At 37.9% G+C, this 21,597-nt stretch overlaps 2 protein-coding genes across 4 annotated transcripts; both read left to right on the top strand.

Annotated features, from left to right (window-relative positions):
- The first annotated feature begins 1,586 nt into the window (after positions 1–1,586).
- anxa13 (annexin A13) lies at positions 1,587–7,115 on the top strand. 2 transcript variants are annotated; one of them, XM_020935674.2, is made up of 11 exons: positions 1,587–1,718; positions 2,661–2,736; positions 2,814–2,908; positions 3,457–3,627; positions 3,737–3,770; positions 4,741–4,820; positions 5,041–5,109; positions 5,181–5,282; positions 5,419–5,494; positions 5,824–5,936; positions 6,032–7,115. In XM_020935674.2, exons 1-11 carry the CDS (start codon positions 1,704–1,706, stop codon positions 6,149–6,151), a joined length of 951 nt encoding a protein of 316 aa, XP_020791333.1. In that variant the 5' UTR covers positions 1,587–1,703; the 3' UTR covers positions 6,152–7,115. The 2 variants fall into 2 exon arrangements, with proteins under 2 accessions (XP_020791333.1, XP_055006885.1); XM_055150910.1 differs by having other exon boundaries at positions 3,460–3,627.
- A 369-nt stretch (positions 7,116–7,484) lies between these two features.
- On the top strand, positions 7,485–10,025 carry LOC110170113 (coiled-coil domain-containing protein 106-like). Of its 2 annotated transcripts, none has more exons than XM_020935744.2 (5): positions 7,485–7,626; positions 8,149–8,362; positions 8,442–8,654; positions 8,834–9,040; positions 9,111–10,025. In XM_020935744.2, the coding sequence occupies exons 2-5, from the start codon at positions 8,158–8,160 to the stop codon at positions 9,491–9,493; spliced, it is 1,008 nt and encodes a 335-aa protein (XP_020791403.1). In that variant the 5' UTR covers positions 7,485–7,626; positions 8,149–8,157; the 3' UTR covers positions 9,494–10,025. The 2 variants fall into 2 exon arrangements, with proteins under 2 accessions (XP_020791403.1, XP_055006947.1); XM_055150972.1 differs by lacking the exon at positions 7,485–7,626 and adding an exon at positions 7,633–7,989.
- The last annotated feature ends 11,572 nt before the right edge of the window (positions 10,026–21,597 follow it).

Consider the following 21,597-nt stretch of genomic DNA (forward strand, 5'->3'; position numbering starts at 1 on the left):
AACCAAAGTACCTCTATAGAGACAAACTGTTAATGCCCCCTGGTCAAGGTATAAGTCAGATCTGTGGAGTGACATTAATCATGTCTTGCATGCACTTAAAACAGTTATAACTTATAATATGTTACATAGATACATTTAGATATATTGTATAAATTTTGATATACTGTATTACTTCTCAGTTAAAGGAATAGCATCTCCATGGAGACAATCAGGTAGCGGACTCCCATCAGAAAAGCTACATAATGCCCCTTTAAGTAAATTGAAATAAAAAAATACAGTGGACATGCACTATTAAAGTACCAGTCCTCAAGTTCCTCCGTGGGCCAATTTGCATGCCCAGAGGCAACACAGGTCTTCTAGTCAGCTTCATCAAATCACTGCTGATCTGCTCTTGTCCTTCATCTTCTGAAGAGATGGTTCTTTTGGTTAGCTTCATCACATCAATTTTGATCTGCTCTTGTTCGTCATCTTCTGGAGACATGGTTCTTCTCGTCAGCTTCATCAGATCTCAGGACCACAGGGCTCAGTTGGCCCCTCCAAGCCAGTCACCATGGGAACAGAAACAAACAGAAACAGTGTTAAGGCGTGTGCACATTCAAAATAAGGCTCCCCCTAAAGGTAGTACATTCTGACAGCCTAAGCCATCAAATAATGCTCCCATTGTAGAATCACCATTATTTACTCATTTATATGAATTTGGGTAGAGGTAGCTCATTTCAACAGGCCCATATCTTCTCCCAGATAATGCATCCACTAGAGGTGACATTAGGGACATTGAAGATGGGACAATTCCATACAGTTCAATTGTATTTATATAGTGCCAATAACAGTGGGCTTGTCTTTTAGTCATGATGGATGAGGACCCAAAAAGGACAATAGTATAATCCTTTGGAGTGAATTTATTCAAAAGGGTCCTGCGTTGACGTAAAGCGCAGTGACTTGGGAGTGGCATATAGCCTGCTCCTCAGTCGTGTCTTGTAGATTTTTAATTTCATATTTGTACTCTTATGGATGGTACAATTTCGGTCAAAAATATCCCAAACCATATTTTTTTCTTTTTATGTATTCACAAATTTATTTTAGGCAAAAATTATAGGCCTAAGGCTTGGTTCCAAATTGTCAATAAAACACCATAAATTTACTTTACAACTATACCCACTGGTCTAGGTGTACAATAGCCTAATCTTATAACTTCCATTTGCCTAATCTAACCTATTTGTTATAGGCCTGCCATTAAAACTGTCACTATAAGCCTACTAAAGTACCCTATGTGTGAGGTGGGGAACGTGGAGAATTATTTGATGTATATTTTATTTCGAGCAGCACAAGAAATGTTCAATTAGCGTTAGTCTGCCAACACCAGTACAGAGAACTGCTAGACTGAGCATAGTCATCAACATTTATTTTCCATGATCAGGGTTCAATATGGTTTATGGGAGTTACCCGGAACCTTCTACTCCAAACCCCCGTCTCTACAGATATATTACACACAGATACATCTAATGCAAAGTGATACAGACTGAAACCTGCCCTGCCCTAACTTCAGTGCGTCCCAAAGTTAAATGGTTAACCTGCTTCAGACGAACGTACGTCGTGACGTCAGACGCGCAGTCTTCTCTGGCCGTCGCTTGGACAGTTTGGCCAAAGTCGCCTTCCTATCTCACAGCACCAGCACAGTCCCTACAAGACAAATTATTCTTAAAATGGGCAACTGTCAAGTGAGTACTATTTTTGATATTTTGTGACCTAAACTAGCACGGTTGTCCACAAATCTGATCAAATTACGCACATTTTTCTCACCGCTTTACTACACGACACGCTCAGATTTATTTCAGTCTAGCACGTCCAACACAACCCGAGTAGGAGCCATATCAAAGTTGACTTAAGTAATGCCCTTTCCTTTTTTTCTCTGCATTTCAATTCTACTTCTACATGTGTGGCGCATTTGTCCAGCGTGTCCCTTTAAAAATGGACCATAGCATACGCGAATTAGATTTTCTCTCACCAAATGCTCTTTAATACATGACACCGTTCAAACAGCACACTTATATGACGCGTTCAACGCACGCATACAATTTCTGCGCGATTCATTGAATATCATGAAAAGCTCAGTGTTACTTTACGCAGAGGAAAACAGCCGCTCCCCTGCGGAATTCTCCACAGCTCCGTTAGATGTGAATGAGTAGCCTTTGCTTGGACAAGAGTGGATTCAGCGGTGCACAATGGGGGAGGGTTTCAAAACGTTTCACTTTCATTGACCTTACTTCTGACCGATGACAAAAATGCACGTGGGTAGTTAAGAAATGTGTAAATAACTTACTCTTACATAAGCTTCTGTGAAATAAATGTATCTTGACATAGTGCTGACAAATGTAAACTGCCATATGATCTAATATGTTGTTATTTAAGTCAGGCTATAGGCCCAACTGTATGGCTCTCACTTAGGGTATACGTTCACTAGCCTGTAGCCTATATATGGCCCCATCAAGTTTGTTTAAAGATTCTAGCCCTGAATTCCACAGTGCATTGTGTCAAGTACCCCTCCCCCTCTGTCAGCTGCTGTTGGATTACCATCATCACTATCCCACCAAGATTACTTTACCCACTCAATTATCAGTTTCACTCACAATATAATCAAAACATTCATCTTCTGTCTTCAGCCTACCATTGTGCCCTATGAGGACTTTGATGTCGTGGCAGACATCAAGGCTATCCGGAAAGCTTGCAAAGGGCTGGGTAAGTTGGACGTAGCAATTTAAGGTAATTAGTTGTGGAAATAAGATGACTGGATTACTTTTATTTGTCATTTTTAGGCACGGATGAGCAGGCTATCATTGACATCCTGGCCTACCGCAGCTCAGCCCAGAGGCAGCAAATTAAACAGGCCTACTTTGACAAATATGATGATGTAAGTTATTGTATAAATACAGACAGTAATTATTGTTTATTTAGCAATCTCATATTTCCCATTGACAAAACAGGCAATCTAGTAATATCAAAGTATCACCAAATATACAGTGAATTTACCCATTGTCAAATGCCATACTCTTTGCTTTATAAAGTATTGTTCCATGGTGCTGGAATAAAAAAGCAAAAGATTCTACGTATGACATGATCCTCTGTTCATTTCAAGGACAGCCTTCATTAAATATTTACTACTAGGCTTTTAAACAGAATGATAATGATTCCTCGAAATTTTTGACAAGGCTTCTTAACGAGAGCTTTGCATTTGCTGGCAAGTGTCCGACCAAACTATCACAATGAAAAGTTCACAGTATTGTTTTATAAATACCATATTGTACGATGTAGATATTGTTACAGTCATATTAATTAATTATTGGAGTTTTCAATTATAACTGAACAAATGAATAAAATATTAGACGATTCTATCTACATATATTGGCATGACATACAAGATATTCAAAATAGTTATTGCATGTTGCTTGTTTGTCATAGGAGCTGGTGGATGTGTTGAAGAGCGAGCTGTCTGGAAACTTTGAAAAGGCTATCTTGGCAATGCTGGATCCACCTGTCATCTATGCTGTGAAGGAGCTTCGCAAGGCCATGAAGGGAGCCGGCACAGATGAGGATGTCCTGGTGGAGATCCTCTGTACTGCCACCAATGATGTAAGTCTCTAATGTTCCTAAAATTAACTCTTAAAATGAGTCTGTGAAATAGTGTCAATAATCAGCTGTGGTGATGTGTCTAAATAATTTATTTGTTTTGTTCTCATAGGACATTGCCATGTTCAAGGAATGCTACTTCCAAGGTAGGTATAGGTCTGCCTGCCTACAAATACAAGCCACCACCATCACCATCTCCACATGTAATATGCAATACATTTTGATACAAATACAGAATGCAGAATTCCAAGTGCAGCATTTTAATAACACAGTATTTAATTATTTACCTGTATATTAATTTAGTAATACAACATTGCTATGATATTTGATATTACATTTGAGCCAGACATTCAATGGTTTTAGTTAACAGAGTTTATTTTAAGTCCTCCCAAATTGCAGTTTTCCTGTTAACCTTGATGAGAACGCTGATATGTCGATTGCAGGCAATAACATCATCGGTTATGATAAGGAAACACTTGGCTTTTGTAGGAAGTTTCTATTGTACTGTTAACATCCTTTTGAAAACACATCTTGGTGGAGTAGCATAACACATAACCAAAAGATGTTCTTCCAGTCTGGTTAAAGATCTATTTTAGCTATCTTAGTAACAGTACATGTTCAAGAATGTTCAGTTCAGTATGATTCATAATCATCCATGACTTCATCAGGTTGTCAGGAGTTCAGCCATTAACACATTATGAGTCCAGAATTCACTATGGCTATAGAATTCATTTTAAAGTCCCAGTTTGTCATTAGATTGGCCGAGGTCAAGATGAGTTCATGTTAACTATAGAATTCATTGTGATCATGAAGATCTTAATTAGTTTGTATTATTCATTAATGAGTTTACTGATGTTAATTTGTGGTGTGTTTATGCATGAATCATTCTTAATCCATGTGAATTCAGAGTGAAGTCACAATGGGTTAATGATTGATTTTATGTTAAAGTAATGAGAAAATCACAATAAAATTATAGCTGAATCACAATGAACACATTACCTCATGTACCATTATTGTCAAATGTTACTATAAGATATAGTGAAGAGAAGTACAGGTAGATTACTAATAATAAATGCACTGTACATTTGAACCTTTTCTCCACCTTTTATTATTTAGTCCATGAACGTGATCTGGAGGCCGACATTGAGGGAGACACCAGCGGCGACGTTCGTAACCTCCTAATGGCACTGCTGCAGGTAAGTTGCCTTGAGTTTCTACAGCAGCTTTGTAACTATATCTCAGCATTTGGCTGTCTGTCTGAAATAGAGCTCTCACTCTCCCTGTGCTCTATATACACATGCACAAGCTGGACACACACCAAACTCTCTCTCTCTCTCATTACCAAATCAGACTCCAGATTGAATTCCCGCACTCAAACAGAAGGCTCTATGTCTCACAGCAAAACACTTCTTTCAGGGAAACAGAGATGAAACATACGAGGTGGATGAGGAACTGGCAGAGCAAGATGCCACTGCACTTTTTGAGGTGCTACTTCATATTTGAATGTTATATTGGGTATTTATAGTTTGATATTAATTGTGCAAAATCTCATCTAGGCTGGTGAGGGGTGTTTTGGGACAGATGAGTCCACTTTCAGCTATGTTCTGGCTATGAGAAACTACCTCCAACTCCAGGCCACATTTAAAATATATGAGCAGGTATGTAGGAGAAGCATTTCAAATATTTATATAGTGTATCGTGATATGCAAGATCTGAATGTAGTTCTCCCGTTAAACTAAGTAGACTCCATTAGTATTTCTTGGATTACATATTAACATTTTGTTTGATTTTTAGCTGTCTGGAACTGAGATTTTGGATGCCATTGAGAATGAAACTTCTGGGACTCTGAAGAAATGTTATAAAGCCCTTGGTTTGTACTAGCTTTCTTTACTATGTATCTCTCTCTTACACCTCTTTATCTAACCACACAAAATATCTGAATATGTTATATTTGTGAGCATTGTTTAAAAGTTTGAAAAGAGATTATTTTTGTTCAGTGGTTTTAGTTTCAAACTTTTCAATGTATCATAATACATTAGCTCAAAACTAATGTAAATGAAATTCTGCATAGGAGGTACATACACATGCTTTGATGATGTGTACTTTTATTCTAGTGAGTTGATACAGTTGGCACATTTTACTTTTCTATGTTTAAAGTATATTAGTGTAAAGTTTTAATTTAGTGTTTTTTGTTCACAGTGAGAGTTGCTAAGAACCCACAGCTGTACTTTGCCAGACGACTGCATGATGCCATGAAAGGAGCAGGCACTGACGAAGACACACTCATCCGTATCATTGTGACTCGCTCTGAGGTAATACACAATAATAGAAAAATTTTGGATTATTAATATGTTTGTGACTATGTAATAAATTATGGTTACATCTTGGTTATTCTTGGTCATAACAGTATGACCTGGAGACCATCAAAGACATGTATCTGGAGAAGTATGATGTGTCGCTGAAGGATGCCCTAAAGGATGAGTGCAGCGGTGACTTCAAACGCCTCCTACTGGCCATCTGTCACTGAACATGTTACACCCTATACAATATGGTCTAACGTGAGAATCAGAATACTTGTTTAACAGTAGCAATGTGTAGGGCTGATTAATGTGTGATAATTGTCTGTTATTTTAACTGTATTGTCTTTTTATTTTATTTGTACTTTTTATGACAAATTCACCTCAATCTGGTTGCCTGCTGCCTTACATGGGGCTCAGATTTTTAACTTTTTTTAACAACTTTGTTATTTTTTTAATGAACAAATTTTAATAATGTCATAGCACTGCTACTGATGCAAGTAAATGTGAACAGGTGATTTAGTTTGGCCACACTGTCAGCAGACAACAACATTTTGCTTATATTGATTCAGTTATTTAGTCACTGCATAGGCTACCATTAATGCTGGAAGCTTATTTATTATATTTGATGTTACAACTGCTACTGTACCTTTGGTCATTTTCTTTTACAACCCAGTGAGTATTGTCTTCTGCTGTACAACTAATGCAATCACTCTGTAAGGCTGTAATACTAAGTGAGATGAAGGCAGATAGTAAGTTATATGAAAAAAGTAAGTTTGGAATAGTGAAAGTAATGAAATGTTATGCAAATTGTTGCCTCACAGTTGCACATGGAAGATTATATATTTAGTTACATGAAGTCTACATCAAAAATGTGTATTTACTTACTATATTTTTCTTATACTTTTACTAGTAAACTACTACATAGCTTATGGTTTACTGCTACTTAATTACAATGGTATTATTGTTAATGAGTCAGAGTCTAACAATCGGTTGTGTGTTAAATGACAATGGCATTTTAAATTAGCTTATGTTTGTGCTGATAAGTCAATCAGCTGAAATATTAGATTTAATACCACTTCTGCAAATACTGTCAATGATTAATGGCATTGAACATTAAAACTTGAACTTTGTTGCCTCTGTAGCCAAAGATATTTAGAGTAGCTGCTAATAAAGTATATTGTAACAGCTGAATCGTACCATTATTTTATTTACCTGACTTGTCTGTTTCATAGGACAATTATTAATGCGTCTAGGCTTTACATGAGAAAATGGTAAATAATAAATTGTTAATTGACGTGCCTTCTTTGTTGCCTTTCCATGCGGTAAGATATTTGATGACTCGAGAATAAAACGAATGAATCCTAACATGACATGTTCGAAAATAAAACATACTTAGCTTCATCAGTACATAGCATCAGCTAATATAAACATCATATAAGCAGATATAGAGATTATTTTAAATTTGTGTATGCAATATATTAGTATATTCTAGTTGTGGTCTTGGTAGCATCTCCGAAATCCGACGGTCCTTAAACAGAGTAGGAGTCTTTGCCCCGCCCATTGCCAGACGTGCGCCTCTTGTGTTCCGCGTTCTGTAATATTTCATATTTTTGAGGACTGTTTTGATTTCTGAACACGCTGACCATTTAAAAACCCAAAGTGGGAGTGGAGCGTCTTTTCAGTCCATCGGATTCCGTGTGAGGTCGGTTAGTTTCCACGTATTCCTCGGTCTTTTCTAGCCGCATTTTCTCCTCTCTGCCTAGTTAATTACAGCTTCCATCTTAGGGGGAGTAATTAAACCGCTGCGGGGAAAAATGGCTGAGCTTCAATACAATAAGATTCTTATAACATAGCGTCATTGAGGTCATAATCATTTCATGGATTATCTACAGTAGGTGAAAATGACTGACCGAATATGACTTGAGATTGATTATTCTGCAACCTTCTGTTGGTTTAAAATTTTGAGGAGACACTTGCTCCATAGACTCGAGAGCTAAAGTTATGTCAGGATATGAGGACTATTTTACAATTGGCTAAGGGTTTGTTTCACAAAGCAGTGATAAAGGTAAGTGTAATTTTAGGGTTGTGCTCAAAACTACAGGCGTCATCATTATTATTTATCATTTAAAAAGTATCCTGCTATCGAAATACATACACTCATAAAATAGCCTACTCCAATTGGCCAATCTTTATCCCAGGAATGTACTTTACATTTCTTTTACAGCGTGGTGTCATGTCGTCAGTGTGGCAGCAGGAGGCGTCAGCGTACTCCCCTTGTTTGGAGATAGACTCCAGCTCTGTGAGGAGCAAAGACAGGCTAAACTCCACAGCATGGATGAAACAGGAGCAGGATGACCTCCGCATCATCAAGTTTGAGAACTTCCAGATGGGACCCTCTGATGTGGTCCAAGACAACACCCCCAGCAGCGCCATGTCCAGTATGAGGCATTGTATCTACCAAGCCATTGCTCAAAACTTTGACACTTATTGTAAAAATTATCTGCTCTGTTTTTTTAGATGTGTCAATGACAGAGGGGCTGCCCCCAAGGGTGCTGCTGACCATCACTAAGCTCCAGTGCATGCTGGAGAGTAAACAAGAGCGCATCGCTGCCCTGGAGATGCAGGTGGAGGACCTAATGCAGGACCGACAGTTTCTCAGGAACCAGATCGAGAACCTCACCAGCAACCGCTCCTTACAGACATTTGCTGCACCTAATCCAATGGCTGAAGGTCTGTGGGCAATTCTTTTGCATTCAAGTTAAAAGCATTAGGTAGGAATGTAAGATGGCAATTTTATCACATTATTAACTATGAAGTAGATTCTTATTCCTTGCCAGGCTACTTGTGAAAAAATTTGATAATACAATATATTAATATACTTTCTTATCTTCATTATCTTATCTTTTTAGTTCCGAGGCCAAGCAAAACCCACAGTTCAGAAATTAAATCTCGCAAAAGAGAGCGAGGGTTTTCCAGTTCCTCGTCCAGCAGCAACAGTGACTGTGAAGGTTCAGACGGCTCAGAGGTGTCTGCTGCCTCCAGTGAACAGAGAAAGAGGAAGCATCACAAAGACAAGAAGAAATCCAAGAAGACAAAGGACTACAGCCGGAAAAGAGGTACCATCAATATACTGTACCTTTCACTCTAAATGAGTGCATGCATTTCATTCTTGTCTATCTTACCTAGCCACTGGAATCCAATATGTCATCCATCGCTACAAACAAGTCCTGTCTGCCTTTAACAAGAAAAAGAACATGAGTGAAGCCTTTCGCCATCATGGAATTGACAGGAACACTATTGCTAACACGGCCTCTATAGCAGAAGTACAGCTAGCGGGCAAAGACTTGACCCGCTTGGTAGGCACGTTCCGCCAAGGAGAGGAGACTCTGGTGTCTTATGCCCAGAAGTGCACAATGGTTATTGACACTGATCCTGAGCTGGCGCGAAAAATCGACCAGATGAAAGCCAATGGGGAGCTGCTGCCCATCTCCGGGAAAAGATCAAGGCTAATGATGCATGGCCATATACCACCACTAGGTGGTGCTCCTGACAGTATTTTAATAGGATGAAGCCTATAGGATTTTAGGCTTATTTCTCTTCGTAGGGATATATCTTATACTTAAACACTAACAGACATTCATCTGAGGTAGGATTCATTTTAAATGTATAATATGCATTGGACTGATTTTACTTTAAATAATTAATTTAAATGGCACATTTTTACTTTTTATCATATTTTGGTATGTTGAAACATTTTGTATTTTATCTGTTTATACTTAGTGAAAAGTTTACTTTGTTGAACTGAAAATATATTGTGTGTAGTTTTAGAAACAGCCACAGGATGGCAGTGCTGTCTTTTGTTGTGATCAGGGTTTTTCACAGTATTTGATTTACACCAAAATGGTGGACGTATAATCAGATTTTTTATGCACTTATTCACTCTGTAGCTTTTCCTACAAACATGTTCCTTCCCCAGTTTTCTTAATATTGCTGCCTTTATACTACCATTGTATGTCTGTAGACTGAGCATTAACACTTTAGTTTCTCATATAGTGTGCACTGTGTTCAGTTTTACAATAAAAAACATGTTGTAAAATGCTACCACACTATGACTCATATCACTCTGAGCCTGTGTGCCATCATGTGGATCATAGCCTTGACTGGTACGAGTCCGCTGACCAGAGCAGTGGGCACCAGTTTTGTGGGCAGATGGGGGCTTGTGCTCAGACACCCTTGGGCAATGGTAAGTGTGAGTGCAGAGTGTTGCTCTAGCTTCTCCTGCTGTTTGCGTTTCACATGAAGTGACAAATCGCACGTGCAAAGCCATTACACAAGCTGCACTGGAGCTGCTGTTTATCTTTGCATGGGGCTCTGTCACTGTCACTATTCTCACTTGGACTATCTGCTTATCTTTCATTCTCCCAAAGCCTGGGCCCCACCCCCACACTCACCCTGCATCCTCATGAACTCATTCAGTCATTTCACATCCATCTCCCCTTTCCCTATTCATTACATTTTAGGACATGTTTAAAAAATGCTCTGGCATACAGCAATAAACTTGACTTATGGAAAAATGCATCTCCAGCCATACTTAATCATTACAGCTTGAAATAAATAGGAATGATCAAGCTATACCAACCAGTGGATCCATTAGATTAAGTTATGAAAAGCAATTACATACCAAGAATACTTCCTTTGTATTCTCAGTAATAGCATAAGGTTGAAATATAACAAGGAATGATGAGATTTAGGCCTTTGGTTGATTTGGAGTCCTAAGTTAGGCATTACTTCACATACCAGTGTATGGAAGTAACATCCAATTGCCTTATCATCTTATTGAACACCATGTAGCTTCAGAGACACCAGTCTTCCTCCTGGCCTGTGCACTTGCATCGGCAGCCAGTCTCCACCTGCTCATACTCCGAGAGGCAGCTGTGAATTCACTGCTAATGACGGAGGGAGATGGAGCTGAGAGCCAGAGGGGAGGCCTAATCGAGCCTGAAGTCTTCTCTCCCTCCTCTCTCCTCTCCTCCTCTTCTTCTTCTAATCTGTTCCCCCTTCTTCTCTCCTATCCTTCGCCTCTCCTTTACATCTTATATCTCTTCTCTTTAGCTGCCTTTTTCTGCCTCTCCTCCTCCTCTGTTGCCCCTTCTCTCCTGTCTTCCTCTACCTCTCCTTTATATCTCCTATTCCTCCTCTGTCATCTCTCCTCATCTCCTCCTCCTCTGCCTCTCCTACTCCTCTGGCCCCCCTTCTCTCCTTTGCCTCTTCTTCATCTCTCCTATTCCTCCTCTCCTCTTCCTCCTCTAGCTCTCTCCTCCTCTGCCTCATTCTCTTCTCTTGGTTTTCTCCCTCCTCTACCTCCCTCCCTTCTTCTTTCCACTACTCTTCCTCTTCTGCCCTTTCTTCCTTCTCTGCACTACCCTGTCACCTCCTCTTCATGTTTCTCTCCTCTTTTCCTTCCCCTTCCCTCCTTCTTTCCTCTCCTCTTCCTCCCTTCCCTCTCCCAGCTGAGACTCCATTTCACGTCAGTAGGTGTCGCATCATTGTGTGGGCTTCACAGATCGCCCCATAGTAGTAGTAGGCCAACGATTCTAACCCCCGTCCCCCACCTCCTTCCCTTCCTTCCCTCTCTTCTCTCTCTCCCCCTGCGCTCACAACTTTGATGGCGACCTTGACAAAAGCAGCAGCTGGACGTTCTCACAGAGGAGCGGGTAATAACCACCAATCAGGCCCTTAATGGCCCAAGTGTAAATGTGTTTGAACTGAGCGCCTGTAATGAAGGCCCGGGTTATGTTTTGTTGTTCCACCGGACCAGTGTTAACCTGCTGTAATAAAACTGCAGTCAGATACATCACATAAGGGACTGAGAGATTTTGGAAGGTGGAAGAAGAAATTTGGACAACTAATATGATGCTTGGTTTATTATATCAACCGACTATAGGCCTGTAATAGGTCTAAGTGTATACTCATTGTAACAGGCTAATACATGTTCATATGAACGCAACTACTCGGAATACAAAGAACAAAAATATAACACATGTATCATTATTACTTTCACTATCATACATTATTTTAGTAAACACTGAAAATAAAATACTACTGGAGAAAAATATTTCTTATGTACAGGACATTTCTACTTTTAGAATATTTGATACATATTAAGTCACTAAGTTAATGGAGGTATACCAGCCATAGGTTTTAGTCAAGACAACTTGGAACCGTTGCCATGGTAATTACAGATACAAAAGAAAAAAAATGTTATGGCGAAAAGTGCTCAAAATGGCAAGAAGTAATAGAATTGTTTGTAAGTGTTTTTCTGTACTATCGTCATCACCATCATTTAAACTTTTCATGTCCTTCTCTTTCATTTTTGAGGTTGAATGTAATTCTTTTGTGTTTTTCTGTACTATCATATTATAAAATCAGGTATTATTTTTGTCATATATAGGCATGATAGCTACTGAGAAAAAAAGTGTCTCTTTATATAAATCAGTAGGCCTATAATGGGGCCCTGAGTGTGCATAGTGCCAGAGTGGCCCTAACAGCTTTTCTTCTCCTGTTCTGCAGTGACACATGACATGACTGCACCCAGCTCTTATTGTGAACAGACCAGTGAAAAGCATGTCCTTCACAGTGACCCATTCAAAGCACAACAATACAGAAAAACACAGCAGCAAGAACTGCATTTGTGAGAAACCAATAGTTGTAATAACAGTAAAGGTAGTAAGAATAGTTGGTGGAGATTACATTAGATTATACAATTGGCCATTTATAATGATAAAAATAAATAAATAAATAAAACATGCTTGCAGACTAATCTTTCAAAAGTGGTGGCTAATGCTGTTATCCATTCACATCTGGACAGTTCTTAAACCTAAACCAAGACATTTTGTCACATTTCTGACAGAGTGCCATAATATTAATATCAAGATAATACAAAAAATACTGAAGTAAAGCTGCATTATGTAACATTTTTTACTGTATGGTTCACCACCAGCTTGTCTCTAATGAGACTGCTTTGTATTGTATTTTTCAAGGTATACTTTAAGCAATAAAAATACCTGGAATTGAATAAATGCAAAATACAATTTGATGCCACACTGCGGGCCATTCCAGACAAAGCAACATGTATAGACTATATAAATAAATGGACATAGCTAGCTGCCACGTTACAAATAGGAATCCTGGTGTTTTTATTTCTCTGTTTTATATGTAAGTAAATTCCTCTTCCTAATATGGACCTGGTTCCAAATTCACTTCTATAACTGCTAGCATCATGAGCTTGATTTGCCTGGAGACGGCACGCTCCCTTAGTCCAATTCTTTATGCAGTCTATGCAAAGCAATAACATTTCCATGGAAAAAAGCAGATGACAGACTAGTCTAGAAAAGTTACATAATGCACCTTTAATTTGTCAGAATCGGCCACAAATATAAATGTGTGTGTGTGTGTGTGTGTGCAAGCATAGAGAAACAATAAAGCTCCTTTCTAGCTAAGTCTTGAATTCATACAGTATAAATGAATCCCCCATCCAATTATGGAACTTCTTTTACATATTTAAAAAAAAGGAAGAGAGAGAGAGAGATGTGAATTTGAGATGCTACCCGCTCCTCAGTGACAGATGTCTGAGAATGCAGCCATGTGCCCTCCATCTGTGTGCTGCTGATAAGAAGTTCCTACGCCCCCCGGCCTGATTGAACACGCGCTGTGCGGGGTGTTGTGGGCAAAATGCGTTTGACTAAATCTGAGCACGTTTAATTTGAGCTCAAATTTGGGAGCGCCGCCGCCGTTGTAAGCCGCTCAAGGTGTGCGCTTTATGTAATTCATGAAGAAACAAGATGGCGACGCTCAGCTGTGTCATGGCATCTTCAGGAAGTCTTTTCCTGTTTAACTCCATACACTGAAAAATGAATGTTAAATGAAATGTTGATCTTAATTATAGTTATTTTATGGCATCCTTTTCCATATAAAGATTGTATGGTAAATTAATGCATACATTTTAAATAGATTATTCTTTTCAATTACATTTATTTGAATTAGATCAAGGTGGAACAGTCTGAACATGTGAGACAGACTCTTCTGTGACGCTGTTTAAATCCAGGCTCAAAAATATTTCTGTTTGACTGTGCATATAACTGAAAGGTTTTCATTCTGCACTCTTCTCTCCAATTTATGTCTCTCTTTTTCAATTTTAATCTTTATGATTATTTATGTTTTGATTTGTTTTTATTTTGATTTTAATGTATTTCTTATTCTGTAAAGCACTTTGAATTACTTTGTGTACGAATTGTGCTATATATGATAAATAAACTTGCCTTAAAAAAAAAAAAAAAAAAAAAAAAAAAAAAAAAGGTAAGGTGTTTTTTGTGCTCAAAATAATGTGATTTTTTAAAAATCAGAGCAATATAATCTTAAAAAATAAATAAATAAAACTTTATAGATGTTAAAATGAAATGTGATATGGCGTAAATAACACTGTATACTGGGGAATAGGAGCACACAATAACTAAACTAAAAATTTGAATTAAATTATTGCTTAAAGCACTGCACAACTTCCTGGTAGAGTCAACTACTTTCTTATCGCCATGGAGATGTGATTACTTTCCCTGGAATGTTCCATGATATGACATTAAACATATTCATCTAAGATTTATTCATGAATCTCCACAGATCTGAACTGTCTCCCTAGTGACAGATAGATTCCATCAAGTATACTGTGGAACATTCTAGACAAAGCTATAGCATTTCCATGGAGTCCACTAGAAATGTTATGCAGTGCACCTTTAACACATATCTTCATAATTCTATCATCAACATAAAGAATACACATTTCTTTTTGGCTGTTTTTAAGTCCTGAGTGTAAAAGTTATGCAAACTCAAAATGGGCAAGGCAAGGCAAGGCAAGTTTATTTGTATAGCACAATTCGTACACAAAGTAATTCAAAGTGCTTTACAGAATTAGAAATACATTAAAATCATAATAAAAACAAATAAAACCATAAATAATCATAAAGATTAAAATTAAAAAAGAGAGACATAAATTAGAGAGAAGAGTGCAGAATGAAAACCTTTCAGTTATATGCACAGTCAAACAGAAATGTTTTGAGCCTGGATTTAAACAGCGTCAAAGAAGAGGTCTGTCTCACATGTTCAGGAAGACTGTTCCAGGTTTTAGCTGGGTGAACCTGAAACGCTGACTCCCCTTATTTAGTCCTGACTCTGGACACCAGCAGGAGGTCAGTCCTCAGAGTGCGAGATGGTTCATATGGCACTAACATGTCACAGATGTACTTTGGTGCTTGGCCATGAAGAGACTTGTACACAAGCAGAGCTGCTTTAAAGTCTATTCTCTGAGCACAGGAAGCCAGTGCAGAGACCTGAGCACAGGACTTATGTGCTCGTACTTCCTAGTTCGAGTAAGGACCCCAGCTGCAGCGTTCTGGATGTACTGCAGCTGTCTCACAACTCGTTTGGAGAGGCCTGTGAGCAATATGCTCACAAGTCTGAGGCAAATGAGAGATCATTTGAATACAGTGCATTTGTATGTATTGGCACAGACATACGGTATGTAAAGTTGAGTTAACCTCTATTTTAAGGGTCAAATGCTTGGATGTTTTGGTGCCCTCAGGCTGACAGGGCCTCTAAGTCTCCTGGGAGATGAGCTGACACAAAAACAATAAATGCGTAGTAGTGAAGGTTGTGTTGTGTACCTATAGAACCGCTCCAAAAACAGCCGTATACACCCACCACTTCTAAATTTGGGCACATTTGGTACAGAGGGCACGATGAGTGACGCACACTGCATACGCACGGTGACAACATGAAGGATCCCCAGCCCCACCCACGAATCCGATTGGCCATCTCTATGGTGACGCTGTGGACCACCGTCGTGGCAGGAAAACATAAGGAGCAGATGAGTTATGCTGGAATTTTTAGTCACACTCAGAGACAGTTTCAAATCCATTAATCATCCATTTTGTTTTATAGTAGACATAGTGTATATTCTAAGTACTTAATACATTGTCCCTAACTCCTGATCTTAAGCTTTTTAGGTATTTACTAAACCTGAATCATTCTTAATAACCTATTTGTTTATTATTTTGTATTATTATTTATTAAGGCTAATTGTAATTCTAAAATATTACCTATATTTGTTCTTTGTAGATTGGGAAACCATTTGAGTTATACTTGTGTAGTGCTGCAATGTGACATGTGTTAAAGGGCACATATTATGCTATTTTCTGATCTATGTTATAATGTTGTTTCCTCATCATAAACATACCTGAAGTTTTGTTTTGTTGTTTAACATAACTCCTGTATATTTAGGCTGCGTTCTTCTCACAAACAGAAAACAGAAAACCCTGTTCCACTTTGTGATGTCATGTGGTAATACAGGAAGTGCTCCAGTGTGTTTTTAACTCCACACACCTTCAGTAGGATCTTTTAGATGATTTCAGCTCTAGAATTACCAGTCTCTACTGAATCAAAAGTAAATGGTAGCTGTTAACTTGAAAACTACCACTTCAAGACATCACAAGGTAGAACAGAGTATTTTGAGTTTCGGAAGAAGACTAATAGACAAACAATAAAGGGTTACTCAAACATGTGCAAATGAAACAAAACACAACTCCAGGTATGTTTTTGATGAGATAACGTGTCTTAAAGCACATAAGGGTCTTTTTTGCATAATATAGCACCTTTAAATGGCACCTTTGTCCATATAGTCACCAACTACCCCCTAGAAAACAATAAAGTGTATGAAATTATTACACAAGATTTACCCCATCATTAGTATTTCACGACCACCATGTTTTCTTGTTAAGTTTGTCATAGAGTTAAAAAGGATTTGACCGTATTAGCTGATACAGGGGCGTGTCTCTCTCCTATTTGACCTCCACTATAGCAGCAGATGCTAATTACACAGTACTGGCTTTCCCATTGACGCTCGGTTAGCTCACAGATTGCAGGCTTTCCCCTGCTGTTTTTACACAATAACCTCAAATGTACAATACACTGCATGCTGTTGGTGCTACCCCTGCTACTTCTGACGTCAGTGGGAGCTTAAAAATAAACTTTCTAAGTATCGACTCCCCAAAAAAGTTATTTACTGGGCATTGTAGTTCTTGAGTGACATAAACTCTGGAAATTAAGTTTGAGGTGTCTAATAATAATAGCTTAATTAAATATGGCCTCAAACACATTGTTCCTTTGGCAGTCATTTCATAAACTACTTCAACATCTGACAATAATTAGATTGTGTCCTGATTATTAATTTGTCAAAACACAATCATACGAAAACAGGGAGGAGGTAGAGGAAGAGGAGTAATTCTAAAAAAGCCCCTAGCATCAACAACGTATAGTGTGAGGGGAAGACCCAAGTTCAAGTAGGCTAAACATTAACTCTTCCTCTGGTAATGTCATTTCATTTTTTACATAACTGTCGGTGCACAGTAGATGGAACTTAGTAGATCTTGAGGGGTACGCACTGGATGATTGTTAAAGGGCTTGCGCTAGATTTTTGTCCTTTATTTGAGCAAAATTTGTCTATATCATTACAAATATACTGTATAAGCAGCTGTGCACGGTCTAACAATAAAGCATTTTACTGTCAGAGAATCAAGAAGTATGTGCTTGGCATGCTAGTTATTTTTAATTTTATTGTGACAGCAAATGCAACTCTGGGCTCTTGTTGCGAAAAGCACTCATAAATTCACTTTGGACCATTGTAAAACTTTTAAATGCACTTGTTCTGTTATTAATATTTGCTAAGACAGTAAAAATCAAGTACAGCACAGCAGTACAGTAATACCATAGTGACTTGAACTTGTACCCCAGCAACCAACCTACATTTATTAAGCTACAAAATCATGAGTGCTACATTTGATCCCCTTTTGTAACTGGTATTAATACATTTCCCTCTATCTTGCAATAATGCTATACTTTAAATGGTTTCACATGCCTGATTTATGTTCAGAAATGCAAATGTTCATTATGAAGATCTAAGAAAGAACGCTTTTTCACATCAAAGGTTACCATAAATAAATATATCACCCGGCTTACATGGTCCCATAACAAATCACTCCTCCACACACTAAAGGCACAGAATGTAATCTATATGGCAGTGGCACATATAGAGTGATTATTTCATTTACATAAACTCTTATGTAAAAACCAACCTTATGGATTTATAAAGCAAATGTTAATGATATACAATCTAACTGTCATCATTATATTTGATACTGGAGAAGCAGAAATGAACAATAGAGGGGTAACTAAGTCAATTTTTACAATGTATTTTACAATGTATATGTAACGGAATTACTATAATGTAGTGTTTTGCAAAACTCCAAAAGGCCTGCACAATTTTAGAAAAATATAAATTTTTTCTTGCAATTAGATTTGTGACATGTTAAACTATGACCTGATGAACAAATAGAAGAATGATATGTCAGAACATGATTGTAGATCTAGACTCCAGGGTTCAGTTCAGTTCAGTTTACCATATTGAGTTATCGTTTAATATATGAAAGCTTGAACAATATATTTTGGAGCTCAGTATTTACTCAGTACTTCTTCTTTGCAATAGTGCAGAGATGTTTGCCATTTTTATTTTAATAAGGTACCTTTTGAGCATTAAAGCAGTAGAACTATGGCTAATTATCAGGTCGTTCTGCTATTTAATTGTTGCAGTTCAGGCTTTTTAATGATACTGTCTCTTTAAGAATCGGTTTACTGGCCTTATCTTGCTTTGTGTCACCAGCAAAAAGTAGTTTCAATATTAACAATTTTCACAATATTTATTTGTAGTAATATATCATGCTTCAAAGATTGTTATCATGGCAAGCCTAAGTTTTATGCAGAATAAAGATATTTTATTATTTGTGGAGGAAATTATGGTACTTAATAAAATTGCAATCTTTGCAATTTGCTAATTGTGACTTCGATTGCAGCCCTAAGATCCAAAATCTCTTGCAATATTATATATTCTATAAATCTCATCTCTATCTGTATGAAACCTGCTTTACAAAACCATGACCTTTCCCTCAGTGGAATCAGGTGTAAAAAATCCACACAACAAAGAGCCAAATGAACCATCACACTACTACATACGCCAACCAATGATATCCTAATGATCTCCCTCTCACGTGCACAATGCTAATAGTGATTTAAACTGCTCATGATGGACTATATGGACCCGCAGCTGGGGAGGACACGGACCGGCGCTTCCTCACAAAGGCAACCATGACAGTCGGACTGGGAGCTCCTTCATGCATTCCCCCCACGTCTGGGCTGCCACCACAATAGCCTCATCAGGGGGTTCATTCAATCACAAGGACAGACTGACCACAGCTCGTCTGCATCGCACCGGCATCAACAATCAGAGAATCCCTCCTTCAGATCTCCTTCAAGGCATCACTGATTAAGAGCAATGCCGTTTCACTGTTCAGAACTAGCAATGGGGGCAAGTAGGGTACATTTTGGGTTACAATGCAAAAATGAATTGTGAAAGAATTTGAGTATGTTTATGTGCAATGGAGAGAGATACTCAAACTAGTGGAAGCAAGTATGACCTCTAATAACACTGTTCTTTCCTAATTCACCTGTATTATAATGCTTACTTGACATGTCCATCCTTTAAAGGGCCCATATTACCCTATTTTCTGAGCTATGTTGTCGATGATGATGTTGTTTTCTCATCAAAAACATACCTGGAGTTGTGTTATGTTCCATTTACCCATGATTAACACACAAACTCTTCATATTTAGGCTGAGTTCTTCTGTCAAACAGATAAAACTCAAATTTGTGATGTGATGTCATAATACAGGAAGTGCTGCACTGTGTTTTTAAACTTCATACACCTTCACTAGAATAATTTGGATCATTTCAACCCTGGAAGTGCCAATCTTTACTGAACTAAAAGAGATGTAGACAGACTAATAATGCAGGATTACTCAAGTGTGAATGTAACAAAACATAAGTCCAGATATGTTTGTGATGAGGTAACAACATTCTAACATGTCTTAAAGCTCACAAGAAACCATTTTGTGTGTATAGGGCCTTTAGAGGCTTATATAGGTTCAGCAATATTAGATCCGAATTTGCTATAATCTCGAGTCGTAGTACCGTATCAACAACTATGGAGAATATCTATGGCTGTATGAACAGAACAAGCCAGTAAACTTAGAATAAAACATTCAGAATTGGTTTGGACATGCAATAAAAGCACAGACTTTATGAGGTGTGAGAAATTACCCTTGTGCGCGGCAGGCTGGTCCAGTGGGCGGGTGGTAGATGGTGATCTGTGGCTCTCATTGATTCCCACTATTCACACATAAAGAGAGAGACAGTGCAGTTAAATCAATGGCCTTATCAATCAGTCAATCAACCTTCATGAATGGATACTTGTCCTTCACACCATTGTATGCTTGGCCTAAGGGACTGTGTATAGGAAGCCCATCTGCAATAGAAACAAGTTTTGAGAAAATACATAAAACAAAGTGAAAATGTAAAAGTCATTCAAACGATCCATTTTGCCAGTTTTTGTATTGACTGAACAGTGATGTAATGGGGTATTGTATTAGGTAACACAATTATCTAAGAGTTTTGGTTTCATAAAGACAAAACACAGTACATTCAATACAAGCACCTTGCCTGGAGCACACAAAACAACCCAAAGTTTTGTTACCCAGGTGGTAAAGTAGCAATGCAAATACAACTCACTTTTGTCACAATATAGCGAGCTGAGTGAGAGGCTGTGATTGGACTGAAACAAATTGGCAGCAACATTTCTGTCAATCAGTCAAGAAATTGTTTTACTGAATGACAGCCAGTGAGTTTTGGTGTTAAGTGTTTGCATTGTAATAATTGGTCATTTTTATGAAACTAAATAAGCTGTGTATTATGTATGTGTGTGTGATATTGACTCAGTTGTAATACTCCCACAGATCTGAAATGATCCCTGAGCGTTTGGAGATTACTGTGATCATAAAGACCTTTCTCAGATCTGTGGTATGTGTCATCAGAGGATTCTCCACGCTGCTGGGGCTTAGCCATGAGCAAGTCTCTATCCAGCAGCATATGTAGCCTATACCTGCCAGGAATGAAATCTTATTTTTTGCTTACGTAACTCATATAGTACGTATTTTTTGGTTTGAAGCATGCACACTACACCCATAAATGAGTGAAAAATTTAGCAATTCCATAAATAGATCCATAGAATAGTTGAGTGTAGTCGCCCCACCCCTCTTTCTGTTCTCTTTTAAGTCAAATTGTCAGATAATGGGAATTTTATGACACAAGATCTCACAAGATCAAAATGCAAATGCCTGATCTTGCTATAGTTTTCTAATGTGCCACCATATAGGACAGGTTTTATTAGACAGATGAATAGTGGAATTATCATAATACAAAATACAAATAATACAAAGATTTTATTTATTTATTTATTTTATATGTTATGATATAGGAAAACAAATAAACTGAAAAATATGAACAAAGTATAAAGTTATTTTAGAGTTATATTAAGAAGTTACATCACTACTATTTGAAAAGAAAAAATTGGCCAGGGAAAGCTCTGGTCACCACTCCATAGTTATACTGAAACACCAAAAATGTACCTTGAGAATAAACTGCCTCATAATGAGGATTTAAATACAAGGGTTAGTGAAA

This window comes from Boleophthalmus pectinirostris, unplaced genomic scaffold (genome assembly GCF_026225935.1).
Source record: "Boleophthalmus pectinirostris isolate CB_2022bp ecotype Guang Dong unplaced genomic scaffold, ASM2622593v1 HiC_scaffold_15, whole genome shotgun sequence".
Classification (NCBI taxonomy): Eukaryota; Metazoa; Chordata; class Actinopteri; order Gobiiformes; family Gobiidae; genus Boleophthalmus; species Boleophthalmus pectinirostris.